The 25,178-nt window shown below is 41.9% G+C and overlaps 3 protein-coding genes across 3 annotated transcripts; 1 reads left to right on the top strand and 2 right to left on the bottom strand.

Annotated features, from left to right (window-relative positions):
- Positions 1–8,784: 8,784 nt before the first annotated feature.
- Positions 8,785–13,663, bottom strand: LOC135622653 (protein ECERIFERUM 16-like). The gene is made up of 4 exons (XM_065124670.1): positions 13,201–13,663; positions 12,201–12,316; positions 11,610–11,714; positions 8,785–10,462 (listed from the first exon to the last, which is right to left on the bottom strand). Exons 1-4 carry the CDS (start codon positions 13,580–13,582, stop codon positions 9,608–9,610), a joined length of 1,458 nt encoding a protein of 485 aa, XP_064980742.1. The 5' UTR covers positions 13,583–13,663; the 3' UTR covers positions 8,785–9,607.
- Positions 13,664–15,168: 1,505 nt separating this feature from the next.
- LOC135621974 (zinc finger protein MAGPIE-like) lies at positions 15,169–17,321 on the top strand. Its single transcript, XM_065123596.1, has 3 exons — positions 15,169–15,362; positions 15,460–15,856; positions 16,150–17,321. Exons 1-3 carry the CDS (start codon positions 15,290–15,292, stop codon positions 16,991–16,993), a joined length of 1,314 nt encoding a protein of 437 aa, XP_064979668.1. The 5' UTR covers positions 15,169–15,289; the 3' UTR covers positions 16,994–17,321.
- Positions 17,322–18,663: 1,342 nt separating this feature from the next.
- Positions 18,664–20,847, bottom strand: LOC135623984 (WUSCHEL-related homeobox 9-like). The gene is made up of 3 exons (XM_065127456.1): positions 20,727–20,847; positions 19,621–20,436; positions 18,664–18,947 (listed from the first exon to the last, which is right to left on the bottom strand). Exons 1-3 carry the CDS (start codon positions 20,845–20,847, stop codon positions 18,664–18,666), a joined length of 1,221 nt encoding a protein of 406 aa, XP_064983528.1.
- Positions 20,848–25,178: the final 4,331 nt, after the last annotated feature.

Here is a 25,178-nt window from a genome sequence, read left to right on the forward strand (position 1 = left end):
AAGGTGAATCAGTCTCATTATCGTGATCTCATCACGATCCGATTCTCATTGGATATATCCATGAACATCACAATATATGTGCAACAAGCAATATAAAGTAAGAAAATATTATAATAATAATAAGCAAAAAAGACTATGTGTCATTTCACACATGTAATCACCGTGATTTGCTTGTAGGGTACCTATGGCTAACAAAAAGCCCCTCTTGTGAAGTTTGAGTTAATATATGTCATACTTTAATTATGTGATATATTAACTATCAATAAGTCATTAATATAATGGTACATGTAACTGAAGTTAAAAAAAAAAATCGAGACCACCATCAATGACGAGAGGAGGCATCGTCGTGAAAATAACCACCAACAGTAGCATCGAGCCGTTGTTGCCTAGTAGAGCATCGTACACATGTAGCTTCTCCGATGCTAACAATGAGCTCAAGAACTTTTGGTCCTGCCTCAGGTGGATGTGCGCCAACCAGTCCGACGTTATATATGTAGTGGTCTCCTAGTCTCTCTTCCTTCTCTTAGGTATCTTCGTCTCCATTGCCTCTCACTTCGTCCTCTCCTGTGCTCTCACCCGTCACACCTACGACATGGTGGTTCAACTCGCCCCCACTTCCGCCTCCAGCCTCTCCTACCTCTACCTCTCTGCCTTTATTTACAATTATGACCTCCATCGTTTCCTCTTCCTCGACAAGATGGATCTTTGTACTTTTTAAAATTTAGAGATTATTTTAAATATAAGTAAATCATAAGAGCTTAATATTAGGAAATCTATAGCAGCATCACACGCATAGCGGAAGAACAGAAAAATAAAATTCTAGAATTTTTCACAGAAATAAATTTTCATCGTCATACGATGATTGGTACATAAAAACTCGCAAAACAAAAAACTACACATATGTAAAAGATATGTTATTTAGAGAGATCGTATATCTTTAAAAACTACATATTTGTGGGAGAGAATGAATGAGGTCAATTGTCCTCATCTTTAGCGGTGCTCCACACGGTAGACGCTCCTCATATCACTGCAAAATCGTCCTTTCCACGCATACTGTGCGATTAAGAAGGGGCTGACCCTTATTGTTGTCCACACATCCCAAATTGATGCTATTGGCTGAGGAGGAGAGGGAGAGAGGAGTATAGAAGGTGGCAGCTAATAGGATTTAGCCTATACCACCTTTGCTTCCCTCATATTTAAAGAGGTTCTTGTTAACTTAACCATAATGAATCCTGCCCTATTAGGTACTAGATCTCCATCCAACTATGCAAGCCTATTAGATTAATGGATCTATACCCAATAATATCTCATTAGCTCTTATAAGACCTTATCCACAATATCCAATAATTTAAAGGTTTATTAGATATCCATTAAAATAGGGGCTCTAACGGATATCTTATATCAGAACCACTATTTGTCGCAACACTTACCGTATGTGTGTGACCCTATTGGTCTAATATCGAGCTAGCCGTAAGTTATACATATTAGAATTCATTTTAACTTAGCGAATTATTATCGACTTATCGACTATGGATGTACTAGGCTACTACGCCGTAGTCCCCAAACGATACAGGGAAATCCAATCTATTGGACATGTCTTTCCTTAGTTACTATGTATCTGTAGTCCCTTATCTATCTAATATTTCAAAAATCATATATTAGGTATGGTGATGTTAGGTCCACACGGTTTCTACTCGAGTCTCGCTATAATTGGATTATCCTGGAAAGCTCTTTCTCTCCCAATTCGAATGACCATGACAAGAGATTTGCCTGAACAAGAATACATATTATATTTCTTTTATTACATCGAGAGCGGATGATTATCTATTAATGCTTAATTGCCCTTAGAAGGTTGGCTGTCACTTATGATGACTGACTATGCTAGGTCGTAAACTTCCTGATCTATAAGTCTGGTATCAAAGAGTAGAGTACTCAGACATGACATCCTCATTGTCTCAAGGCTAAGGACCAAATAAAAACTACGATGATGGAACAACTGTCTAACAATGAGGTATCATCAACCATGTAGCATTTTGTGAGCAGATTAATTAGTAAACTCATTCTCCAATGAGCACATGCAATATATCACTAATGCCCTCACACAAGCAGTTAGGAGACTAGTTACTTCCATCATATGGATAAGCATACAACACACCAGTCTATCCGATTATCTCGATATGCCTCTCGAGTAACATATGATTGAGATTATTTAGGGTATGTGTTTAAAGACGAATCAGTCTTATTATCATGATCTCATTACAATATAATTTTTTTTGTACATATCTATGAACATCACAATATATGCAACAAACAATATAAAGTGAGAAAAAATATTAATAGATAATAATAAGTAAAAAGAGTGTATATTGTGTCACACGTGCCATCACTCATGTGATTGGCTTATAGGGCACATATGACTAACATTTAAGTAGTTTATGACCAAAATCATAAGGGCTAAAATGGACTTTAACCATATTATAATAGATGAAAAGAAAGCTTGTGATTGGCCTTGTGTCTCACACGGGTCAGGTTTTCTTGACTCATATGTCTCGGATGCATTTGACCTGGTGCTTCTACCATAATTGATTTATTTTCACGCAGGTTGAATTTTCTCAACTCACATATCTCGAGTTCATTTGGTCTTGCACTACCATCGTAGTTGATTTCTCTTTACTAGAGTTGGGTTTTCTCGACTCAGGAATCTTAGGCGCATTTGTCTTATGCCCCCGTCATAACATATTTCTTTTCACGTAGGTCAAGTTTTTCCGACATGCGCCTTGGGCACATCTCACCTTGGGCCTACGCCATAATGAATTTTTTCACATGGGTTAGGTTTTCTTGTCTCATATGTGTTAGAAAGCTTAGTGGAGCATCACATGCATAACAGAAAATAAAAACAAAATTTGATTTTCTAAAACAATTTTAACGAATCGTCATATGAAGATCGACAGCATAAAACTTGAGAAATCGAAAACTACATAAAGGGTATAAGATGTTCTCATATAGGAGAACTTGTACATCCCCTAAGATCGTAGATCCTAGTCCATGGATGAAAGAGCTCTTGAAAACACCCATCTAGCAGTGATCCACGTAATAAACGCAATAACGACATATATCTTCATGCAGCATGTTCTTTCCTCGTAATCGTGCACCACCATACAACAACATACGAGGAGGGATCAATCCCTCTTGATGTCCTCTTACGCTAGAGAGTGGTAGTCGGTTGGAGGAAGAAGGGGAGATAGGGGTCCACCCTTTGACCCTTTTAGTCCCAACTCTTATTTATAAAGTATCTCCTTCAACTAACCCTAATAGATCATTCTTAGTGGGTATGAGATCCTCATCCAATAATCACTAGCTTAATGGATATTAGATCCCTATCTAATAACTACTCTAAGCTTTATTGAGTTTCTCCAAATGATCCATCAAAATAGGAGCTTATCGGATATCCCATATCTAATCCTCTATTCGTTATATTATCCACAATATGTGTGTGATCCTCTAGGCCCAATATCGAGTTAGTCATGAGTTACACATATCAGAACTCTTTTTGTCTCAGTGAATTGTCGTTCACATAATAATTCACTCAACTCGTCGACTGTGGATGTACTAGGTCACTATACTATAGTTCTCAAATAATACAAAAGGATCTAATCCATTAGACACGTCTACCCTCAGTTACCGTGTGTATCTATAGTCTCTCATCTATCTAATATTCCAGAGACTGTATATCGGGCATAGTGCTGTCAAACCCATACGGAATCCATTCGAGTCTCACTTTAATCGGATTCATCATGATCCAACTAACCCTGGCCAAGGATTTGCTTGAGTGAGAATAAACAAAATATTCCTCTCATGATATCGAGAGTGGATGATCTTCTATTGACACCAATTGCCTTTGTAAGGTTGGATGTCATTCCCAATGACTATCTGTACTAGATCCGAAACTTCCAAACCTATAAGTCCGGTATCAAAGAATGATATACTCAAATAAGACATCCTTAGTATCTCAAATCTAAGGTCCAGATACACAACTATGATTATTGAATCATTGTTTGACAATAAGGTATCATTAATCAGAACTCATTCTCTAGTGAGCACCTACTTTATATCTTTAATATCCCCACATAAGCAATATGAGACCAACTGCCTCCATCAGATGGACAAGTATATAGCACACTAATCTATTCGGTTATTTCGATGTCCTTCTCGAGAAACCTATGACTAAGAATATTTAGGATATGTGTTTAAAAGCGAATTCGTCTCATTATAATGATCTCATCATGATTCAATTCTCATTTCATAAATTCAAGGACATCACAATATATAGTCATCATATAATATAAAGTGAGAAAATAATATTATTAATATTAACCAAAAGAGATTATGTAGCGAATCACATGTGTCATCACTCACGTGATTGACTTGTAGGACACCTGCAACTAGCAATATGTCTCGGGCACATTGGCCTTATGCCTCCACTATGATGGATTTTTTTTTATGCGGGTTAGGTTTTCCTAACTCATGTGTTTTGGGCATGTTTCGCCCTATGCTTTTGCTATAGTGGATTTGTGCTGGCCTCGGTTAGGCATAGTGAATTTCTTCACATGAGTCGGGTATTTTCGACTCATGCATCTCGGGTATAGGGCCTTATGACTCATGGTAATAAATTTTTTTTTACGTGTGTCATATTTTCCTAACTTATACATCTTGGGCACGTTGGTCTTGTGCCTCTATAGTGGTAGATTTTTCATGTGAGTTGAGTTTTCCTAACTCATGTGTCTCGGACACATTAGGCTTGTGCTTCCATCATGATGGATCTATCTTTTTCTCGCTATGGATCTATCTTATGCCTCCATCAAGTTCTCCTTCTGGTGTGGCGGATTTGGGGTCCTCATGCCATGGCAGGCTTCAAGTCCTCCCTTCACCATGATGGATTTTGGATCCTCCCATCGTGGCGGACTTCAAATCCTTCATCCATCATGGTAGATATTGGGTCCTCTCTCTGTCGTGGAAGATTTCGAGTCCTCCCATCATGGCGAGCTTTATGTCCTTCATCCACTGTGGCGAGTTTAAAGTCTTCTTTTGTATGGTGGATCTTGAGTCCTCCTTCCAACGTAGTAAGCTTCGAGCCCTCCCTATGCCATGGTGGATTTTAGGTTCTCCATTCCTGTGGTGGATTTTAAAGGTCCTCTCTCAATCGTGGCGGATTTTGGGTCCTCCCACCATGGCGAGCTTTAAGTCCCCCCCTCCACCATGGCGGACTTTAGGTCCTCCCATTATGGCAAGTTAACCTCAATTTATATGCATAAAATTTGTTTGTTTTGCCATGACATATTTCAAGTCCTTCCGTAGTGGTGGACTTCATATCCTCTTTTCGCCATCGTGAGCTTTTGTCCAAGGGTGCCTCTATTAGCAACTCAATTGAGTCGAGTTGTGGGAGGGACTTAATGAAATTTTGATAATCGATCAGTGGCATCTCGGGCTATGCCTTCTTTGGTAGGGAGATTGTCATTAGAAAGCACTAGCGTGACTCTCTCGAGTTACTTATTAGCTTTCCAACGTTGGTTTTCGTTGAAAATTATCATCATGAATTTAGTCATCACTATTTTGAAGCAAGGTTTATCCCCAAATGTGACATGCATGCTGTATCAATCATAACCCTTCACTTGAGCGTGACCCTCTTCACTCAGGTGTTAATCATCCCCACTCAAACCACCAAGGAACCATTGTCGTTTGGGTTGAGGCACTTTGTCTCTTCTTCCTTGAAGGTTATTTCAAGTCATCATCGAACTTCAATGCTCTTCGATGGTAGACTAAGAGAAAGTTTTACTACTCGAAGAGCTATCTCCTCCCGAGGCAAGTCCATCGATGATAACGTTAATCTACCTCTCCGTCAGCCCCCAAGGTCGGGACGAAGGTTCTCAGTGCCTCCAGACAAACCTTCTAAGATGTCATCGATGAATGAGTTCCTCGATTTGCTCCTTTAAATCGCAATAGTCCTCTGCGTCATAATCATAATCACGGTGGAGGTGGTTGTACTTGGATTGGTTCCTCCTCTTCGGAGATATCTTTATCGATTGAGGGTCTTTCAAGAGCTTTTTTTTTCTTTATATATGAAAATATTTCGATTTTAGTCATGTTTAACGGAGTCGACTCGGAGCTCGGGTCGCTAGCCTCTCTACCAACTATTAGAAAAAGCAAGAAGGCTTGAGCCCATCATGAAGGCTTGTATTACAAGAAACAGATGGGTTTCTTGCATGCCTCAGATCTCGTTAGCAAATCGAGTAACAAAGTCATAGAGTATTTTTTCATTCTCTTGCCTGAGTTCGAGAAGAATTATTATCGATGGCCTCAGCCGCACATTCCCGAGGAAGTATAGATTGAATTTCTTTATGAGCTGAGCGAATGAGCTAACTAAGAGGAGCTTCAAGCAAGTTTACCATTCTTGTGCCCTACTTCTTAACATTATCACGAAGGCATGACATTTAGGGCGTTCGAGGTGTCATACAGCGACATCTAGGTGTGGAAGGCGATAATGTGCTCTATCGAGCCAATATTACCGTCAAAGGGCTCTTATATTAGGAGGTAAATGTTCGGTGAGATTAACTCCTCCCGTTTGTTTTGAGTGAATGAGGATCGACTTGAGGTGGGGCAATCCAACCTTTCTCTCCGAGATTGCTAGAACTCTTGTTATATCTCTTCTAGATGATAGTTCATTTATCGTAGTTAGATCCATAAGGAGTCATCTATTAGATCCACTGGCTAGGCCTTAGATTCAGATGGAGCGAAGCAATGGTGTAGCGGTGTGTTGAATTTCACGATTGGGGAGCAAGGTGCTTCCTCGACCAATGGTTCTTTAGGCCTTGGGTGATCTTAAGACGTTGACACTACATTGGGCTAGGAATTCTAACGGGCACCAGAGCTAGTGGCGGTTGAGATACTGATCACGACTGAGATGGTGGCATAGTTTATTGGGCTAACTAAGGCAAGAGCAGGGCGATAACCTAGATCATGTCAATTAGCGTTTCCACTTGATGGGTGAGGTTAAGAAATACCTTAGCGAGGACAAATAGGTGGCTTGAGGTCATCCCTGAGAGAGAAAGACCTGTTTGCATCGAAGTCGATATGTCCACATGAGGGAAGGACGAAAGGTGTCCCCCTTGAGTAGAGTAAAAGTGTTGTGGGTTGGAGGTAGAGCCTCATCGCTAGAGAGTTCGTTGGGGGGATTGATGGGTGAATATTCATATGACATTAGTCCCTCCTTCTAGCATCAAAATATTAGGAAAAAAATATCGTTAACATTTTGGTTAACCTGATGTGATCCCGAACCTATATATGTAAGATGATCCGAAATGTCTCCAAGGTGAAATGTCATACTCTCGAGGTGCCACCTGCATGAAGATTAAGGTCGGGAGAGGTTTGTCAGTCTGATCCCTCTGACACTATAGTTAGTAATTTGAGGTCTCCAAATGTGGGTTTGAGTAGTTCAAAAGGAGTCTTTTGCATTGAGCTTAAGATGTCTTTTTATATCTTAGAGAATGAGAAGGAAGCATTTAGTTGGTTTTACGTAAGTCGTGTGATACTCATGCATGTCCGTGCGCAAAGGTCAACCTCCCCGAAACCTCCTATAGTCCCTTAGGAGGTTTCGGGAAGGCTAACGTTTGCACATAAACATGCAAAGGTATCGCATGACTTAATTAAGTGCGTGACATATGTGATTACCTTTCTCGTTATAATGAATTAGAAAGAATCTTGTTATTGCTTTCCTTGTAATAAAGATCGAATGAAGCTTGTGATTATCTTTCTTGTCATAATGGATGAGAAAGAAACTTATATTTATCCACGTAGGCATATTGGTGATCTCACATGGCAACTATAGTTGACACTAGATTCTTTTATCAACAAAAGAAAACTGTTCCTGTTGGATGAGACTGCCAAGGTGGGATCTGATTCTGTTTGCTAACACCTTGGAGAGGAGCTTGTAAATAATGCCACATAGGGCAATTAGGGAGTATGGGAACAGAGGTCCAAGCAACCGAGGTATGCCACACGATGGACCAGAGGTCAGAGTACCAGACAGAGAGGATCCTTTTATCATCGAGGATACAATCTTCGTAAAGGTTAATCTGATTTTTGAGGGCGACCACTTTTCAAAAGAAAGCGGTGTTACGATCACCCTCCATGTTTCATATTTCATTTAATTTTATCTCTACTAACCCATTTAGAGTCCAATTGTTGAATCGTCCGCGTGCCTCCGTCACCGCCCAATTGCCACCGACGGCATACGCCATCCCTGCAGATTAAATGGTGAATTCCGGGTGCCCGTTTTCATCCACCCCCGCGCGCCACGCAGGTTCTATGTGGGAGAAACGTCAGTGCATACGCATCGATGCGCAGCACAGGCGTTCGACGCAATGCCCCTTCTTTTGGCCCCGAGAAAAAGCAGCAGCGTGATGTCAAATGCAAGACACATGGTCACTCGCGCCACTGTTGTGAGTGGATTTGACGTCGACGTCAGTTGACTCCTGCGCTCGCCAATTGGCCAAGCGACGACTACCGGGGTCAACCCGGTTGAGGCGGAGTTGGTATAAACGCACAGGGACGAGTGCAGAGGTGGGCATAATGAATGAGAAAAAGCCCGGCCACCTGACCTCGCCTGCAGTAGCATTCCCCACCACTTCCTGGTCAAAACCGTCTGTGAGACATTAAAAGTCCAATGCCACTAAGTCACCTAACGATGCTCCTAACGCATCATCAAGAAAGCAGCGATCTACGACGAGGTGACAGGCAATTCAACAACTATAGATTCCGAATTATAGCAATAACAGTTGGAACAGAGACAACTAAGTTGAATGTACTTACAGTATATCAAACAAGGAGGTTACCTGGGCAGCAAACCTTGAAAGGTGGCACAAGCATCTGCATTAACCAAAAGAGCTTGCAAAGAAGACCACCTCAGGGAAAGCTTTTCGGAATAGGGTTATACTAAAAGTTGAAACAGAGATGTGTTCTTTACCAAGCCTCCAATGTCAGCATCAATACTTGAAACAGGTACCAGCAACATGAAAGTTTACCTTCCAGCACTGCCAGCAAAGTAACCAGGACAAACATCGAGGCTTTTTGGGGTACAATGGACCATCATCAGGAATGTTTGCGTGAGATGGTAAAACAACACAAACCATTACCCTCTGCTATGCTTCCACCATATCGCTTTACGTGAAAAGCATATAATAAACATATCATCTTGGGAATAGGTTGCCGAGTTCAAAATTCAGGTAACGCCAAGTTCTTCTGCTAAATCAGATGAGCTAAATCTGTAATGCGCTCTTCAACTGGCAGATCCAACGACTTGAAACACCCATCAAGAAGGCATTTCAGTCGCTGACTTTGAACATGTGGCCAGAAGGAGATGAGCAACGTATTCATAGTATCCATGTGCAATGCATGTTACTTTGGCCAATTTGTGCTGGAAGGATGAACAGTTGTCAAGTTGTGTTCCATATAAAACAAATGGAATTTTGCCAAAACTGAGCTAAAGCAGATATGAACACCCAAGTTGACATGTTGAGTAGTTTGATTGTGTCCCTTTCTTCAGATTCCTGCTTCACAAGGTATCAAGCCAAGAATCAAAGTCATCCATGGGTTTTGAACCAAAAGGAGGTCGCAAAGGAAGGGTGATTGCTGATGGTTCCTGCTTTTGATCCTCGGAAAAAACAGATTTCTCACCAAACAAATCATCAACGACATCATCAAGAGCAGTTCTAGCTTCTGTTCTCAAGGAGCTAGACTGATCAGCTGATTTTGAACCAAAAGCTGGAGAAGCGTGAACCTTAGAATGTAATGCTCCCTCCTCTGTTGTGCTTCCATTGTAGTTCTTGTCCGTAAGACTTAATGATGTTACAGCAAGCAAATCATCAATGGCATCATCAATTGAGCTTGTTGGTACATTTATTGAGGAATCAGAACCTTTCTTGGCGGATAACGGTAATGTATTGGCTGAAGAATAAGAAGTTGCATTACTGGGACCTGAAACATCATTGATCAGATCATCTGAAGCAGCACCAGAAAAACTGGTTCCACTTAGTGAGTCAAGAAGCATATCAAGCTCTGCTTCTGCTGCTGCCATCTCAAACTTAGAGGTAGTGTTCCCCATTGGGTTTGAAACGGCATAAATGCTAAGATTGGAGTTGGAACCTTGAGTTAGTCTGCTTGGGGAAAACTCTTGTGACCTCAATTCTTTAGTTGGATGAAGCTTGGTAATATTTCCCGATAACAATTGTGAATGATGCTTCTTCAACAATGCACCTTCATCAATTTCACTACCTCTGTAATGATTACTAGGGTTATTTTGGCCATCCACATTCATAGAAGTTGATGGAACATAATCATGTTTTCCATCACTTGCTACTGAATCTTCTGGTTGCTCAGATATCTGCTTCTCATTTGACTCGTCAACACACTACAAAAAATATCCACCAAAACAGTAAACATGATATTCTGGCAGTTGACTAAGAAAAGCAGCAAGAAGGTACAGAAAAACTGAGCCATTTATCATATATAATCGCAAATCAAATCAAAGATTTCAGATGCCAACAAACCGTACATGGAAGGACTTTCTCTAAACAATAACAACTCTCAACTTCTTGATCATTTAATGAAAAAGTAGGCAAATTAGATGTTGTACAACTTGCCCTAGGTGCCAAATCATCTTTCTTGTGCCAATAGGATGTTAGTTCATCTGTGTTTGACACTTCCACGCATTAAATGATCAATCTCAGTTGATTACAGGTACAATTATTTTTTCTTCACATTGGAACTTCACCTTAAAATCAGCTAGTTGCTTGATTCCCCTTAAAGCAGAATCCATATCAAACTTAATCCACGATCAAAAAAGTAATATGCAAATTGTCCATCTCCATCTCTCTACATGTATAAATAGTTAAAGAGACACATGCAACTGCACTGATACTCTACAAAAACACACATAGAAAGCTAGCTTTCTTTCTGAATGTCTTCAAAATGAAGATACTAAGTGCAGGTATTGCGCATATTTCTAGATATTTATGGTGCCTGGTCAATTGGCACATCAATCTATTCCAATGGGATGATAGTAACGCCCATAACAAGACTTATCATTTGCCTTTCCTCTGGACTCTTCCATATAGCATAACTTCAAAGAGTTAATTTATAATTTTATCAGCTTAGCTGCAACAAATTTCATAGATATTCTTACCTACGAATTAGCTTTAAGTTGCTAGTTTTGATTTACAAACAATGATAATATAAACTTGATAATAAACCAACAAAACCAAATCTTTAGGATTATTCATAGCTCTCTATTTATTAAAAAAACAAAAGGTTTCTGGAAGCTGGATATCTTGACGTCTATGAGTCGACAAACATAATATGTCCCTTAAAGACATTTGATATATTCATGTACTGGATTTCCTCAAAGATAACTCGAAACCATTTTGCATTCTACCTCAACCCAGAAAAAGAAAAGTTTACTGAATCTTCCCCAGGAAGAAAGAAAAATGTGCATTAAGCAGACTACACACAGGCAAGATTGGGATAGTCCATAACAAATCAATGACAAATAAGCTTACCTGCTCTTCAGGAAATAAATCTGATTCAATGAAGAGCCTCTCTGAGAGCTTCAGTTTTGATAATTGTGCATCAATTGCATGCAAATCGATGGAGAGGAAAGGGACCTGATACGCAACATGTTCTTATTATTATAACATCAAGGAGTATTTAATAGAATAATAATTTAGAAACCTACATGCATCAGATGGGAAAGTCATGATGACTTAAAATCTTTGATCTAATTTGCCAATTGTAGTCTGGCCATGATAGACATCATACTTCCAAATTAAGGAAAAGGATCTATTTGCATCCTTACGTATAATATGACCATAGGACACCATGAAATGTGGTTATTCAGAAAAGAGGGGAACCCCAGAAAATAATAAAAATTGAGATTTTATAGGTTTATATGTGAAAGAAAAAGCTACAGCAAGTTGTGTTTGATACTTTTATTGAACTAAATATGAAGCATAGTATAAAACATGATATCTAAAATCTTAAAAGAAAAAACTAACTAGAACTGTTAGTTCTCAAGAAGCTTGAGAGTTGATAAATGGTTGAGGCAAAATCTTACAGAAGTTGCTTATAAAAGATGAAATAGAAATTAATACCTCATAACTTGATGAGGTATCATCATCGTCATCAATGATAAAATTATCATCTTCACACAATGATAGTAGACCCTTTCCTCTGACAGATAGCATAGAGCTCAGTCCCTGCATTAAACCTGGAGAGATAAAAGTGAGAATCCACTACTATTACAGAATCTACAGTGAAAATATAGAATGGACAAAAAAAATCATATTTCATTCTCATAATGACCAAACGTAACAGCATTAGAGAAAGGCTTCAAATTGTATGCTTTGCCCCACCATAAGGAGGTAGGTGGCTTTTGGTGTTTTTTATCTTGCTCAATAAAGAAGTAGCTAAACAAACTTTGGCAAATGTCATCTAATCACTTATCCTGGACAAGTAATTCAGATCTCAGTAAACCATGTGACTAACCTTACAATTAATTTCTCAGATTGTTTATAGGTAAGAAAATAATCCCCTCTTCTTGTTTGATCATTTTTTATGCTATCACAATTTAACTGTTATGAAGCATACAAATAAACAATGTTCTTCATCATGGCTAATGTCTATGGCTTATAGCATAAAATCTTCACGAAATACCAAAGCCTCAACCATCAACTGACACAGTCGGAAACCATGAAGCTAAAGATAATATGGAACAATCATTGCCACTGCAGAAGTACTACTCTCAACTTGGTATACACACATTACAACCGAACAAAATTGACATAAAAAGAGGATATAGAACTAAATGTTTCTTCTTGTCCTTCTAGTTCAAATATGCAGACAAAGGACATCATCCAATGCTGCCAAGACAAATAAGCTACTTCCAGGGAACATAAGAACAGGATCTCTTTCCTTTAGCATTCATAGCTAATTCTACAATTAAGATCATGGTACGCTTGGATGATGGATGACAAAAATGTCGACTTAGGTTCCAGCTTTTATTACAAAACCAGATCCATGAACAATTACCATCCTCCAAAGCACGGTTTCCTCTTAGTCCAAATTAGAAGAGAGAGATTGCGAGGTCATTACCAAAGGGAAACTCTTCCGATGAAGAGGACGCGGAGAGGCCGCGAGCAGCAAGATTGCGACGCTCCTGCTGCTGCGTCCGAGCCTGCTCGAGCAAATAGCCGAAGTCCGCCCCCTTGCTTTTGGGCGCGACCTCGGAGGCCGCGGGGCTCCGGGCGCCATTCAACTCCTCTTCCTCCTCCTCGCCGTAACGATCCAAATTGGATGGGAGGGCGGGGACGCGTGACCGCTTTGGCTCCCCGTCTCCTCCTCCGCCCTGCGTCGGATTCTTGTCCTTGATGTTCCCGTGCTTCTTCCGCTGGGCGATTGCGGACGGCGAAGGGTGGTTCGCCCGGCCGTGCTGCGTGTGGGCTCGCTTCGACTTCGCCGAGGCCTTCGGATCCATCCCCCTCCTCACCCTCTCCCGCTACCTCCTTCTTCACCTCCTCCGCTCTGCTTCGAGTGGAGGACCGAAATCGAGTAGGGCTTTCCAAGAGCAATGGTAAAAATAAAACGCATCAGGCTGGGTTTTATTCGGCTCGTATGCGGGCTTAATATGGGTTTAATGAGTCGGCCCATCGGTTCGATAACCGGCTCGACCCAACATGTGATGCTCGCTGTAACTTCGTTCACGTGCACGACTTTTAAAGAGAGAACTCGATTGTCATAGGGTTTGACAACGGGTCAATGTCAATTTGGGCACCTCAAGCTATATTAACTTGGTCTAGTAACTTGTTGTTTCCAATGAGTCATCACATAGGAAAAGAAGTGCCAATGCATTTGATTGCTGAATATTATATATATATATATATATATATATATATATATATATATATATATATAATTGACAGGAAAACACTTCAATTTGAATCACTTTGCTGTGCATGTTAAAAGGAAGGTTGCTGTGCACGATGCTTTACAACACTTTGTCAAAGGAGTCAAGCAACCTTTTCAGTATTTTATTACGTAGGCCATGCCGTAACCCTAATAAGGAAGCACCTTTGTAGCAGCTAAAGGCTGCAGGATAGTATCATTTGAATGGATGCATGTGGTAAAGGCACGTCTAACCATGTCGCAATGCATAGTAGCAATAAGCTGCACATGACATCAAGTCCATTATATATTGCCATCACTTTTTTCGATAGTATTCGATTAATACTATTAGTGATTGGAGCTTAAAGTGAATGATAAATGAGAACAAGCAACTTATTTTACTGTGCTCGAATCACCAAGTATAACAACGCTGCATGAGATTGCTGCTCACTCGGTATCTTTTCTCAGCATTGACTGAAGACAGTCCACATTAATCCAAAAGAAACAAACATACTCTTGGTGACACGGTCACTCTCTCCCAGGCTCTCCTGTTACTGGGTCTATATTTTATCCCCTTCTCTCTCTCTCTCTCTCTTCTACAACTCCTAAGACAGATTCTGAGGCAGTGTACCCTGAGCAAAAGAAGAGTAGATTTGGGGCTTTGCAAACGAATCTATTGTCGGGGAAGATGTTGGGAGGTGGTGCATGGGGGCTGTGGGACGAGGAGAGAATATTCTGGGAGCCACTGCAGTCCAGAAGCTAAGCTCCAAAAGACTCTCATATGAAATGAGCTCCCTTTGAACAGCTCTGATGTGCACAGCATCATTGCAGTATCATTGAGCCTCAGAGAGAGAAAAAGTCAGCCAACATGCCGACGACCTCCTTCCCGTAGTTCCATGGATTCACTGTTTCCCTGGTTGATCCTCTTCGACTCCTTGTCGTGGCAACAGACCATTGTCATACTTGTACTAATCCTCCTTTCGAGGAGGATCGAGAGCTGGTGATATGCCTGCAGCAGTGTTGCAATCTCTTAGTGAGGAACAGTAGGATGACTCGTTGCATCTTGAGATGTGTTGGTCACCTCGATCACAGTGACCAAGAAAGTTTAATTATGTGATAATGATTCCAGAGAGGACAGGCAACGAGCCACAGCTTTTGCTCCCAACTCATCATGTGTTCATCATGCACGTTTGCCTCTCCTTCTCTTCTCTTTATTATATACTAGTTCGCTTTCTTTTCATCCGTCCCTTCACTTCTTAAGCACCCCTCCTTTGGGCTAGCAAGAAGGAAGAAGAGAAGAATGGCAGGAGAAGCAATCTCAGGTACCAATCCTCCTCCTGCGAAGAAGAAGAGAAGCCTGCCAGGAACACCAGGCAAGGATTCTATATATACATATATATCATCTTCCTTGCTTCTGTGTTATCATTTTAGGATGCTAAGTATGAAGTGAATTGTATGGTTAATGAGCAGATCCTGAAGCAGAAGTGATTGCCTTGTCACCAAAGACACTGTTGGCCACCAACCGGTTTCTGTGCGAGATATGCGGCAAAGGGTTCCAGAGGGATCAAAACTTGCAGCTCCACCGCCGCGGTCACAACCTCCCATGGAAGCTGAGGCAGAGAACGAGCAAGGAGCCGAGGAAGAGGGTGTACGTGTGCCCGGAGAAGAGCTGCGTGCACCACCACCCGTCGAGGGCGCTCGGCGACCTCACCGGCATCAAGAAGCACTTCTGCCGCAAGCACGGCGAGAAGAAGTGGAAGTGCGACAAGTGCTCCAAACGCTACGCGGTGCAGTCCGACTGCAAAGCCCACTCCAAGACCTGCGGCACCAGGGAGTACCGCTGCGATTGTGGAACCGTTTTCTCGAGGTATTCTTCCTCTGTTCATTCTTCATTTGCTCCAAATTTCCATTGGTAGCAGCATCGCTTTAGAGTCCATGGATCGGATGCTCCGAAGCTATCTTTCCTCTGGTTTCTGCTGCAACTTCCATGTATAACGTAACAGTAACTTCCAAGCTATCATTCTTCCTTTTCTTATGTGGCTTCAACAAAAATGGTGCATGTACACCTATACAAATCGATCCACAGCATTCTTCTCCTGATCTGCTTTTGCTGCTGTATATATAAACATAACAACTACATGTCTGTTCTCTCATAAACAGGAGGGACAGCTTCATAACCCACAGGGCCTTCTGCGATGCCTTAGCGGAAGAGTCAGCGAGAGTCGCAGCATCAAACATGAGCAGATTAACTTCCATCTGCAATGGCAACTTCAGATTTACGAGAGATTTGATGAGATCAAACATCGCACACGACTTCTCTGGCGCCATTTCGAACACTACGATGACCGAGAGTGAAATGGTCGGGCATGCAAGACGTGAGCTTTCTCTCTGGATGGGTGGAGGAGATCGTACAGAGAACTTAAGCGAACGCAACGATCTCTTGAATCCTCATCAAACCAAGCCTCTCAGCACCGACGACCTCTATGGAAATCCATTTGCATCCCAATATCCCAACCAGTTAAGCTCGATATACTCAGATGAGCTAACTAGCGTTGCACTTCCTACGAGGAGCATGAAGGAAACTGAAAGCCCACACTCCCTTCTTCTCAGCGTTCCATCTCGCTACAGCACTCAGCATCAGCACCAGCACCAGCAAATGGCGATGGCGCCGGACGTGTCTGCAACTGCGCTACTGCAGAAAGCTGCACTCATCGGTGTTAATGCCTCCTGCGCAACGCCATTAAGTAGCTTTGAGACGAAGAGCCGCGAGAGTAACTTCCGATATCTCAGTAACAGCAGTTTGCTCGACATGAACCATCCAAGTTTGGCCACTCTTTCAGGAAACACCATGGACAACTCAACCCTGCCGAATCCACTCACAACGGTGTATTCCACAAGACACCTTATGATTCAGAAGGGTGATGAGCGAGGGGGAGAAACAAGAGACTTCTTGGGCGTTGATGCGCCAACAATTTGTGCATCATCATGGAATGGGTGGGTATGAGTGATTAGCAACTGCTTTAATGTGAGAGGCAAGCAGTGTGCTCAGGCAGCTGAGAGCTTCATGAAACTGGTGTAACCTTGCATACTCATGCAGACCACTAAAAGCAATATGTAGGTTAAGGTAGTGCCTTCGTTTTCCGGGAAAGAGAAGAGGCAGAATGATGGGGGAGGCAAAGTGTAGTCTCCTTCCATCCTTGTGATTGCTTTTGCTTCCAACTGTGTGCCAGCTCAAAGTAGCTTTTTCCAGAGAAAAAAGCTGGATCTTTTGTTCTACCACAAACATGTATGAATCATGGTTTTTGGTGCCTTTACAAAATCCTAGTTCATGACATGAATTCCAATGCGTGCCCCGTTTCCTAATGTAGGTTTTCTTGTGTTCTTTCTCATTACAGAGCTAACATGGATAGTTGGACCCAATCAAGGTCATCTTGAGGAGTACGAGACTGCGAATACATGCATGGATCGTGTTTGATCATCGTCATGATAACGAAGGAGAGAAGTGCAGTTCTTGCTGTGTGTTAGGACTTGGATAGCACGCAGGGCAAGGAAGATACAGAGCGAGAAAAAGAGTAGGCCAAATCAAAACCGTCCATTTTTAAGACATGGAAATTGATGTACAGAAAAAAGTAACCGTATTTGGGCCCCACAAAATCCCAAATTGGATTCGATAATATGAGCACCAAGATTTTATATTATCGATACAATATTTACTAGAAAAACAATTATATCTGCTTCTTAAAAGTTGATTTGAGCTCGTTTGCCAATATTAATGAACCAAAGTCGAGCCTAGCTATGCATAAAAAGTGGATTTGCATCTTACTTCCATTGACAAATAGCTGAGGGATGAAGAAAGATATTTCAGGTGTGAGATCCAAAACTCGATTTCAAGATCACAAACCTCAGATTGCAACTCTCTCTCTCTCTCTCTCTCTCTCTCTCTCTCTCTCTCTCTCTCTATATATATATATATATATGTGTGTGTGTGATATATGTATGTATGTATGTATGTATGTATATATATAATTAAATGTACATTAATTATGAAGCCAAGTGGCTATAAATACAAGAATTATTGGACATGGAGTATGGATGTACTTATACAATGCGCAGCCACAATAATAGAGTCTATTATGGCCTCTTTTTGGGTGCTAAGGAAAATATATTTAGACTGGCATCAAAGTTATTACGTAGCTAAGTACAAGAGTCTATTGAGAGACTTGACTGAGGCCAGCCCTATTTCGTAGATTATAGTCCTACGCTCTTTAACCCTTTGACTACAAACCTGTTGGTTTGGTCAACACATTGATGCATCCGTCTTTTCGTATACTAACTGTAGTCGACACCAACTGCTCCCTACTTTCATGCCGTGACATATATTTATTACGATGGCGAGAGTGGTTGGCTTTGAAGAGATCAAAGCATATATATATATTGACTGCAGAATAAGATGATGCATAAATGAAACTCTAATGATTAACCAAGACAAGAAATGCTCTTCGATGCTTAAATCTTAAAGATAATGTCCACCAGTTACATCACTGGACACGACAAACGGAGCTACATAGTCCATAGATAGAGAGCTAATACGAAGGTGCAAGAACTCGAGGAGACTCGACCCCTCATATTTGTAGTGTAATGAACGCAGCTTCACTCGCAGTAATCCCAACTCTTCTAGACCTGAAGATGACCAAACATTAGCATCTCATGGCATTTTCTACTTAACATGTTGAATTGGAGAGATGGAAAGTGGAAGGAGACCAGGTAGTAGCAGGCTCCATGTTGGAGAGGATGGATGGTGACACCCCACTCGTCGGTGAGGACAGGGTGGCCGGAGTGATCCAAGAGGACGGCCTCGTGCCCGAAAGTCTCCTTAATATTTAGCGGTCCGGCCGCCACCTCGAAGGCCACCTCGTTCGTGAACACCGTTGATCTCGCTGCACCACCGTCTCCCAAAGCTGTAGTAGAAGAAGAAGAATAAACGTCCGTGTGTAAGTACTCAGGCTGCCTGAAAAGATAGCATCCTCGAAGACAGAATGGAAATATGAATGGGACGAATGCCATGCACACGTCCAATCTAGGTAACAGCGCTACAAAGTGAAGACTAGGTTTGAATGACTACTGGGGCCGGTGAACAGTGCGGAGGAGAAACCATGACATGATTGACATCCATCTTCTGTGTCTTTTGGAAGACGTACGTATGTAAACCCCATCGGTCTCTCCATGACATGACCACATAGAGGCCCCTCTCTCTTGTACTTTCCCTGATCGATCCTCTCAATCATATTTCTACTGTCTTTTCTCGTATTCAGTTTTGCTCCGTCAGTTCTTTCCGTCTCTTCCTTTACCCCCACAGATTGCGTGCATGTGGATGTTCTCTTGTTCGCCATCGATCTTAAGCAATGGTGATCGACGAGTCTTTACCCCCAATCCCTCTGGACTAAAGTCTGAGAGATTGTGATCAGGTGCTTAGATGAGGTAATAGGTCAAAGCTCATTGCAGGGGGCTACCTACACTTAGCTAGCCTCCTCCATAGATGTACTTCATTGCGAAAACAAAGATTGATGTGCCAGGTGATGAAGAAGATTATATAATATAGAGCCATCAAAATCGAGAGTTAACGCGACATACCTTGGATCTCACAGATAGGGCTAGAAAAAGTAGCAGCAGCAGCTGTTGCACCACGAGCAGAAGCATTAACACAAGTAACAGTAGCACTAGCAGTTGAAACACCTGTAGCAGTGGCAGCGGAGCCAGCAGCAGAAGCTCCAATACCATAAAGATGGTGTAATTGCATCTTAACCTTGGTTGCATCCTCCCCACTCTTGCACTCCTGGTTTTGCCCCATGAGTTCACCCCACAGTCCCGGGTAGGCAACCACTGCTTGCTCGGGAACACCGACGATCCCCATCAGGTCCGTCCCTGTAAAGCAGTACCCATGTGGGCCCTCGGGAAGAAAGGACTCAATGCCGAACTCTGCTGGACCGGGACCATGAAGGTACATTGGGTTCATTGATGTCGCCGGCAGCGTCGAACGCATCGTAGTTGTCAGTGCACTACCCATCGAAGCCACCGGCAGTAGGGTTTTATCAGACCCGGTGGTTTGCTCGGAAGACGAGGAAGACGAAGATGTGGCGGCGGCGGTGGCGGCGGGCTTGGTGGTTACAGGGGGTGGAGATGGAGAAGCAGGGACAGAGGGCCGCGGCTGCAGCCGGGCGCCTTGGAGATGGCGCTGTTTGTTCTTGCTCCGGGACTTGCGATTCTGGAACCAGTAAAAGACGTTGGCGTCGCCGACCTGGCCGTACTCCTGTAGCTGGGCTCGGATTCTTCGAATCTCGTCGCGCGGTGGGTTCACCATGCCGGAGTTGAAGATAGCTTCCAGGATGCGGATTTGCTCCGGCTTAGGGTTCCATCTCGGCTTCGGCTCCGGGCTGCGCTCCTCGCAACCTGGCACTGCGATGGATCGGAAAGTTGTATTATACATGCTGCCAAAACCCTAACCCTAATTGTGCATGCACTTCATTCTTTCTCATCTCCAACAGGAAGATGATCAGAGGATCAGAGTATCCAGCGATGAAAACCTTATAACTCTACTTTCATTTGATGAAGAAAGAATATATGTCAATTACCGAAAGATAGCCATTATTTTCTATCGATCTAAATGCACTACTCTTCTCAAGATTACAGCAGTCTTCATGACTTGCTACCCACAGAAAAGAAACTACCAAATAAGCGACCATCACCTGATGCATAGGGAGTTCTCTGTTGATATGCGTTGATGTCATGTTGCCACTGGTGGTGGGCGTTGCAGGGTTTGGACTTGAACATGCTCGGCCAGTGCCTGTTGGATGAGGCCATGATGATGATATACTTCGTTAACACGATGGTGGTGATGCTGTTTCCGGTGGTGGGGTGTAAGAAAGAGTGACAGCAGAGGAAGTGGAAGGCCTCTGTGTATGAGATGTTCTATGTATCCTTCCTACCACTTTGCTTCCTCGGACACACACGGAAAGCAACCTCCCTTTCTTATAGCCTGTAGAGTTGAAAGAACAGTGATCTCATGCATTAAAATACAACAAGAAACACCTCTCCCTGGAAGCCCGTAGAGTTCACATGTACATGGAACTAAGAAATGGAAGATATGGCGAGGCAGTAATAATGCCACTAATTAGAAGTACGCAGGAATTCCCCCGTACGCCCAGCAATCCTGCAGCTTTATTAGTATTAGCATGAGAAAAGGAAACAAGCATAGCTTTTCGGTGACTAACAGAGGCAAGGATGAGAAAGCGATGCGCAGTTGGGATGTCGAGAAATTTGCACAAGATGAACACGTTCATCAAAGCATGATCATGCCCTAACTCGGTCACTTACAGCAACAGAATCTGGCTGGTCTATCGACCTCACTTGCTGGACGAGAGGTTGTATATATGATCCGCCACCTTTCAGCGTTTTGGCCTCATTTGCGGGGTTCGGTGGCTTGCAGTGCAGGGAAAAGGGAGAATTGAATGGGAAGATGGTGGAGAGAGTTATGTGGAGGATTATTCTAATAGGTAAAAGTTGTAGAAGGAGTAAATGGGAGAGAGATGGGGGTGTCAAAAGGTCAAGAAATTAAGCACGAAAAGGAGCTGTGATTGGAAAATGAGATGGGGTAGTAATTGCAGGTTTGGGTTATTTCGGGCATGGTGACATGCGCGATTGGATTGACTCGAGACCTCTGCTCTCTCCTTCCGAATGCCTTCAAAGCTCCAGATACCTATGACGATGGCAGTAAAAGCTGTAGCAATCTTTTATAGAACGACACTAATCTAATACGTTCATTAAATTGCAGCAGATGGAAAGCATCCGATCTCAAGATGTGGGGGCATGGAAGAACAGAAACAGAAGCAGAACATCGCTAAGCTTCTCTGTATGCATTAGACGTGCAGTTTACCGATCATTTATGACTAGAGAGAACTCGTTGATGATGCTGAGATGGAACTTCTTTCTCGGCAAGCACACACGACGTTTGTGAATTCAATGAATGGATGGCTCGTATGAGCCCCCGTGAGGGTTTCTGACGGAGACAGGGATGCCCATCTCACAGAGAGATGAATCGAAATCCATGCGTTGCTATTTCTGGGCACATATCTGAAAAGAAGGCAAGGGAAGCAGAAGGGTTTCGTAGGGGTGGAGGCTTAAATGGCCATGAAGGAGAGATGTACTGTGGAGCAGAAAGTGCGGGACGCCAATCCCATCACGAAGTTCACCAGAGGAGAGACTCGCATGCACCGGAAGGAGCGACGTGAAGGGGACGTGGAAGTGTTGTCCGGTAGCCTCCATTGGGTGTGGGATCAGATGTTCCATCTCTCAAGCAATCCGAAGAACTCATCGTACATTCAGACACGAAAGAAAGAGAGAAAAGAGAGAGATAAAGAAGCGAAGGCTGCCTCTTGCTTTCTTCTCGGTTGCAATTGCTGCTGTCTTCATACGCATAAAGCTCGTGTTAGTCTGCTGTCTCTCCCTCTTTCTCTTCTCTCTATATCTGTCTCTGCAGGCTGCCATTGCTGGGTCGTTTGGAGAGCTTTTGCTGAGCCGCATTTAAAGCGCCTGTGTCGGGAATCTTCACATGCCGTGTAACGGGCAGCAGCATCATTTATTATCGATCACTCCCCAAGGCAAGAGCTTTAGGCCACAACAACGAGAAGGAGAAGAAGAAGAAAAAGATAAAGATATAAATATGAATAGTTCGAGGTTGATGACTGCATTGGTGGCAAACTGAGATCGTGTTGGGAAGAAGCGAAGACACGAGATCAATGATACCAAGGTTTCTAGCGAGAAGACGGAAATGATAAGGTTTTGATCGAGATTTATAAGATTGTCACCAACAGGACTTGTTTTGAGGCTTCGATACATGCAGTTCATTATCCTACATTTTCTCGATCGTTCCTGCAGTGTCATGCATGTCGTACGTGGTCAAAGTTGCAGCTAAAATTGCATGGCTGCACCCCCGTTGAGTGCACTCGTAGCAGACAATTTGGGCCCACGAAATGATAAAAAGGATAAGAAATTAAGATCGGTTTAGTCCCACGGTATGGATGGAAGTAACATCAATTTATTTTGGTATGTATTACTGTTAATTTAAATTTAAGTATTTTAATTCTATAATTCAGACTCGATGGAGTTAATTTATCTCCTTTAGTCAGATTATGAGAATTGATCTATGGTTATATATTTTTTTAAATAGTAGTTTTTAGATTCTAAGTTCAAATTATTTTATGAATAAGATTGGTATGGTTGGCTGAGACATTTTAAATCAATGATGTAGAGTTGACAAAATTAACAAAATCCCATCAAGTTGGATCATGGTTTTGAAGCTTAATTTATTAATTTCGTTGAGTCTAAGCGTATTGAGAAAAGATTAGATAAATTTAGGAAAGCGGCAAACATCATACATATTTCTTATCTCGAATATACTTGATATCAATATGCTTCCATTAAAAAAAAATTACAAAGATGAATAATATTTTGATTGTCATAATATAAAATATTTTTTTTTAATTTGAGTTTCAACTCTTTTAGATATCTTTTTGATACGATATATTTTGGCCTAAGACACGTCAGACGTCATTGGCTATAGTTAGAATCTGTACTAGGATACTGTTTGGCACGTCATATCTTGGGAATCCCGAGGCAGAGCCACTCCCGAGACACGCTAAGTCAGAATCCGTACCAAGACACTATTTGACATGTCTACCATGTCAACCTGCGTACGACCGACCCACGTGCAATACTATAAAGATCTCTAGCCAGCATCAGGCAGGGGGGAGAAAAAAGTTCAATTGATCACTCCACTGATTTGCTCGTCGGAGGGGCCTCGTCGGGTGATCCCGACAAAGGCCATTTTTAAAGGAAAACCCCGCCACCTCACAAAGGCGAGCTGCCAGCCACCTCAAAGGAGAGACGTAGCTCGACATACACGACGCCCAAATCGGCACACAAGGAGCTGATCAATACCCCGTCGCGAGGGCCCAATCGACCTCGGCATCCAGCCCAATCGACAGAAAGACTCCCGACATTGACCCATGGACCAGGCCATGCTGACTCACCAGCCATGGCACATCTATTCACCAACACTTTTAATCCGTAAGAGTTTTATATAAACTTCTATTATAACTATATATTCAACTTATGGAAGGCAAAGCAACACATTTTTTAGTTTTGACAATGAAGGTATTGCTTTCTAAAAAATGACATCAAGTAATTTTCTAGAATCAGTATCACCAGCTATATTTACATAGCCAACTAACAGATTTTTCGATGCCAAAGCATAAACATAATTTAAATATATCTCTAAGATACTTGAAAATCCATCTAATCATTATCCAGTGTGTTTTTCTAGAATTGAAGAGAAATCGATTAACCACACCAACTACACGAGCAATGTTTGACCTTATGCGTACCATGACATATATCAATGAAAATGTCAACTGCTAAAGCATAAAGTAGTATCTTTTTTATCTTTGTCACTCGTAGAATAATGATGGACAACAAACGGGTTTGATTTGTTCACGTTAAATCTATCAGGAATCTTTCGATATATCTCTTTGGAGATAATCAAAGTTTACTATTCTTCTTGTCACCAATAATCCTTATACTAATAATACATTTAGCCGGACTAAAGTCTTTTACATAAAAAGCTTTGCTTAACTCTCCTTTTAGATCTATAATTTATTTAGTATCCTGACCAATAATTAACATGTTATCCACATATAACAAAAGAATAATAAAATAATCATTCAAAAAAAATCTAATATAGATATAGTGGTCAGAAGTGGTAAAGAAAACCATAAAATCTCTCTACACAAAAGGTTACATATGATATCTTTCCCTGTAGTTTCGCTCCAAAACAACACCAGCAGACACGTGCTCATTGCATGCCGTCAATGCATCGACCTCACCTTGATCTGAATGCATGCAAACCTTTGTGCCATTTCTAATCGTTGCTGGAAAGATATCAAACCGGCTTAGTTTTGGCTTTTTATTGTGCTTTTTCTCTCCGTTCTTCAATTCTCCGAAGAGACTCTTTTTAAGCTCATTATATCTTCTCCTCAAACCATTCATTCTCTTTAAATATTTTACAGGGAAGTGATTTCTGTTTAGATTGCAATAGGATATGGTGAGGCACTTCTGAAAGCTCTCCAGAGAATCAC

This window comes from Musa acuminata, chromosome BXJ2-9, assembly GCF_036884655.1.
Source record: "Musa acuminata AAA Group cultivar baxijiao chromosome BXJ2-9, Cavendish_Baxijiao_AAA, whole genome shotgun sequence".
In the NCBI taxonomy this organism is placed as follows: domain Eukaryota; kingdom Viridiplantae; phylum Streptophyta; class Magnoliopsida; order Zingiberales; family Musaceae; genus Musa; species Musa acuminata.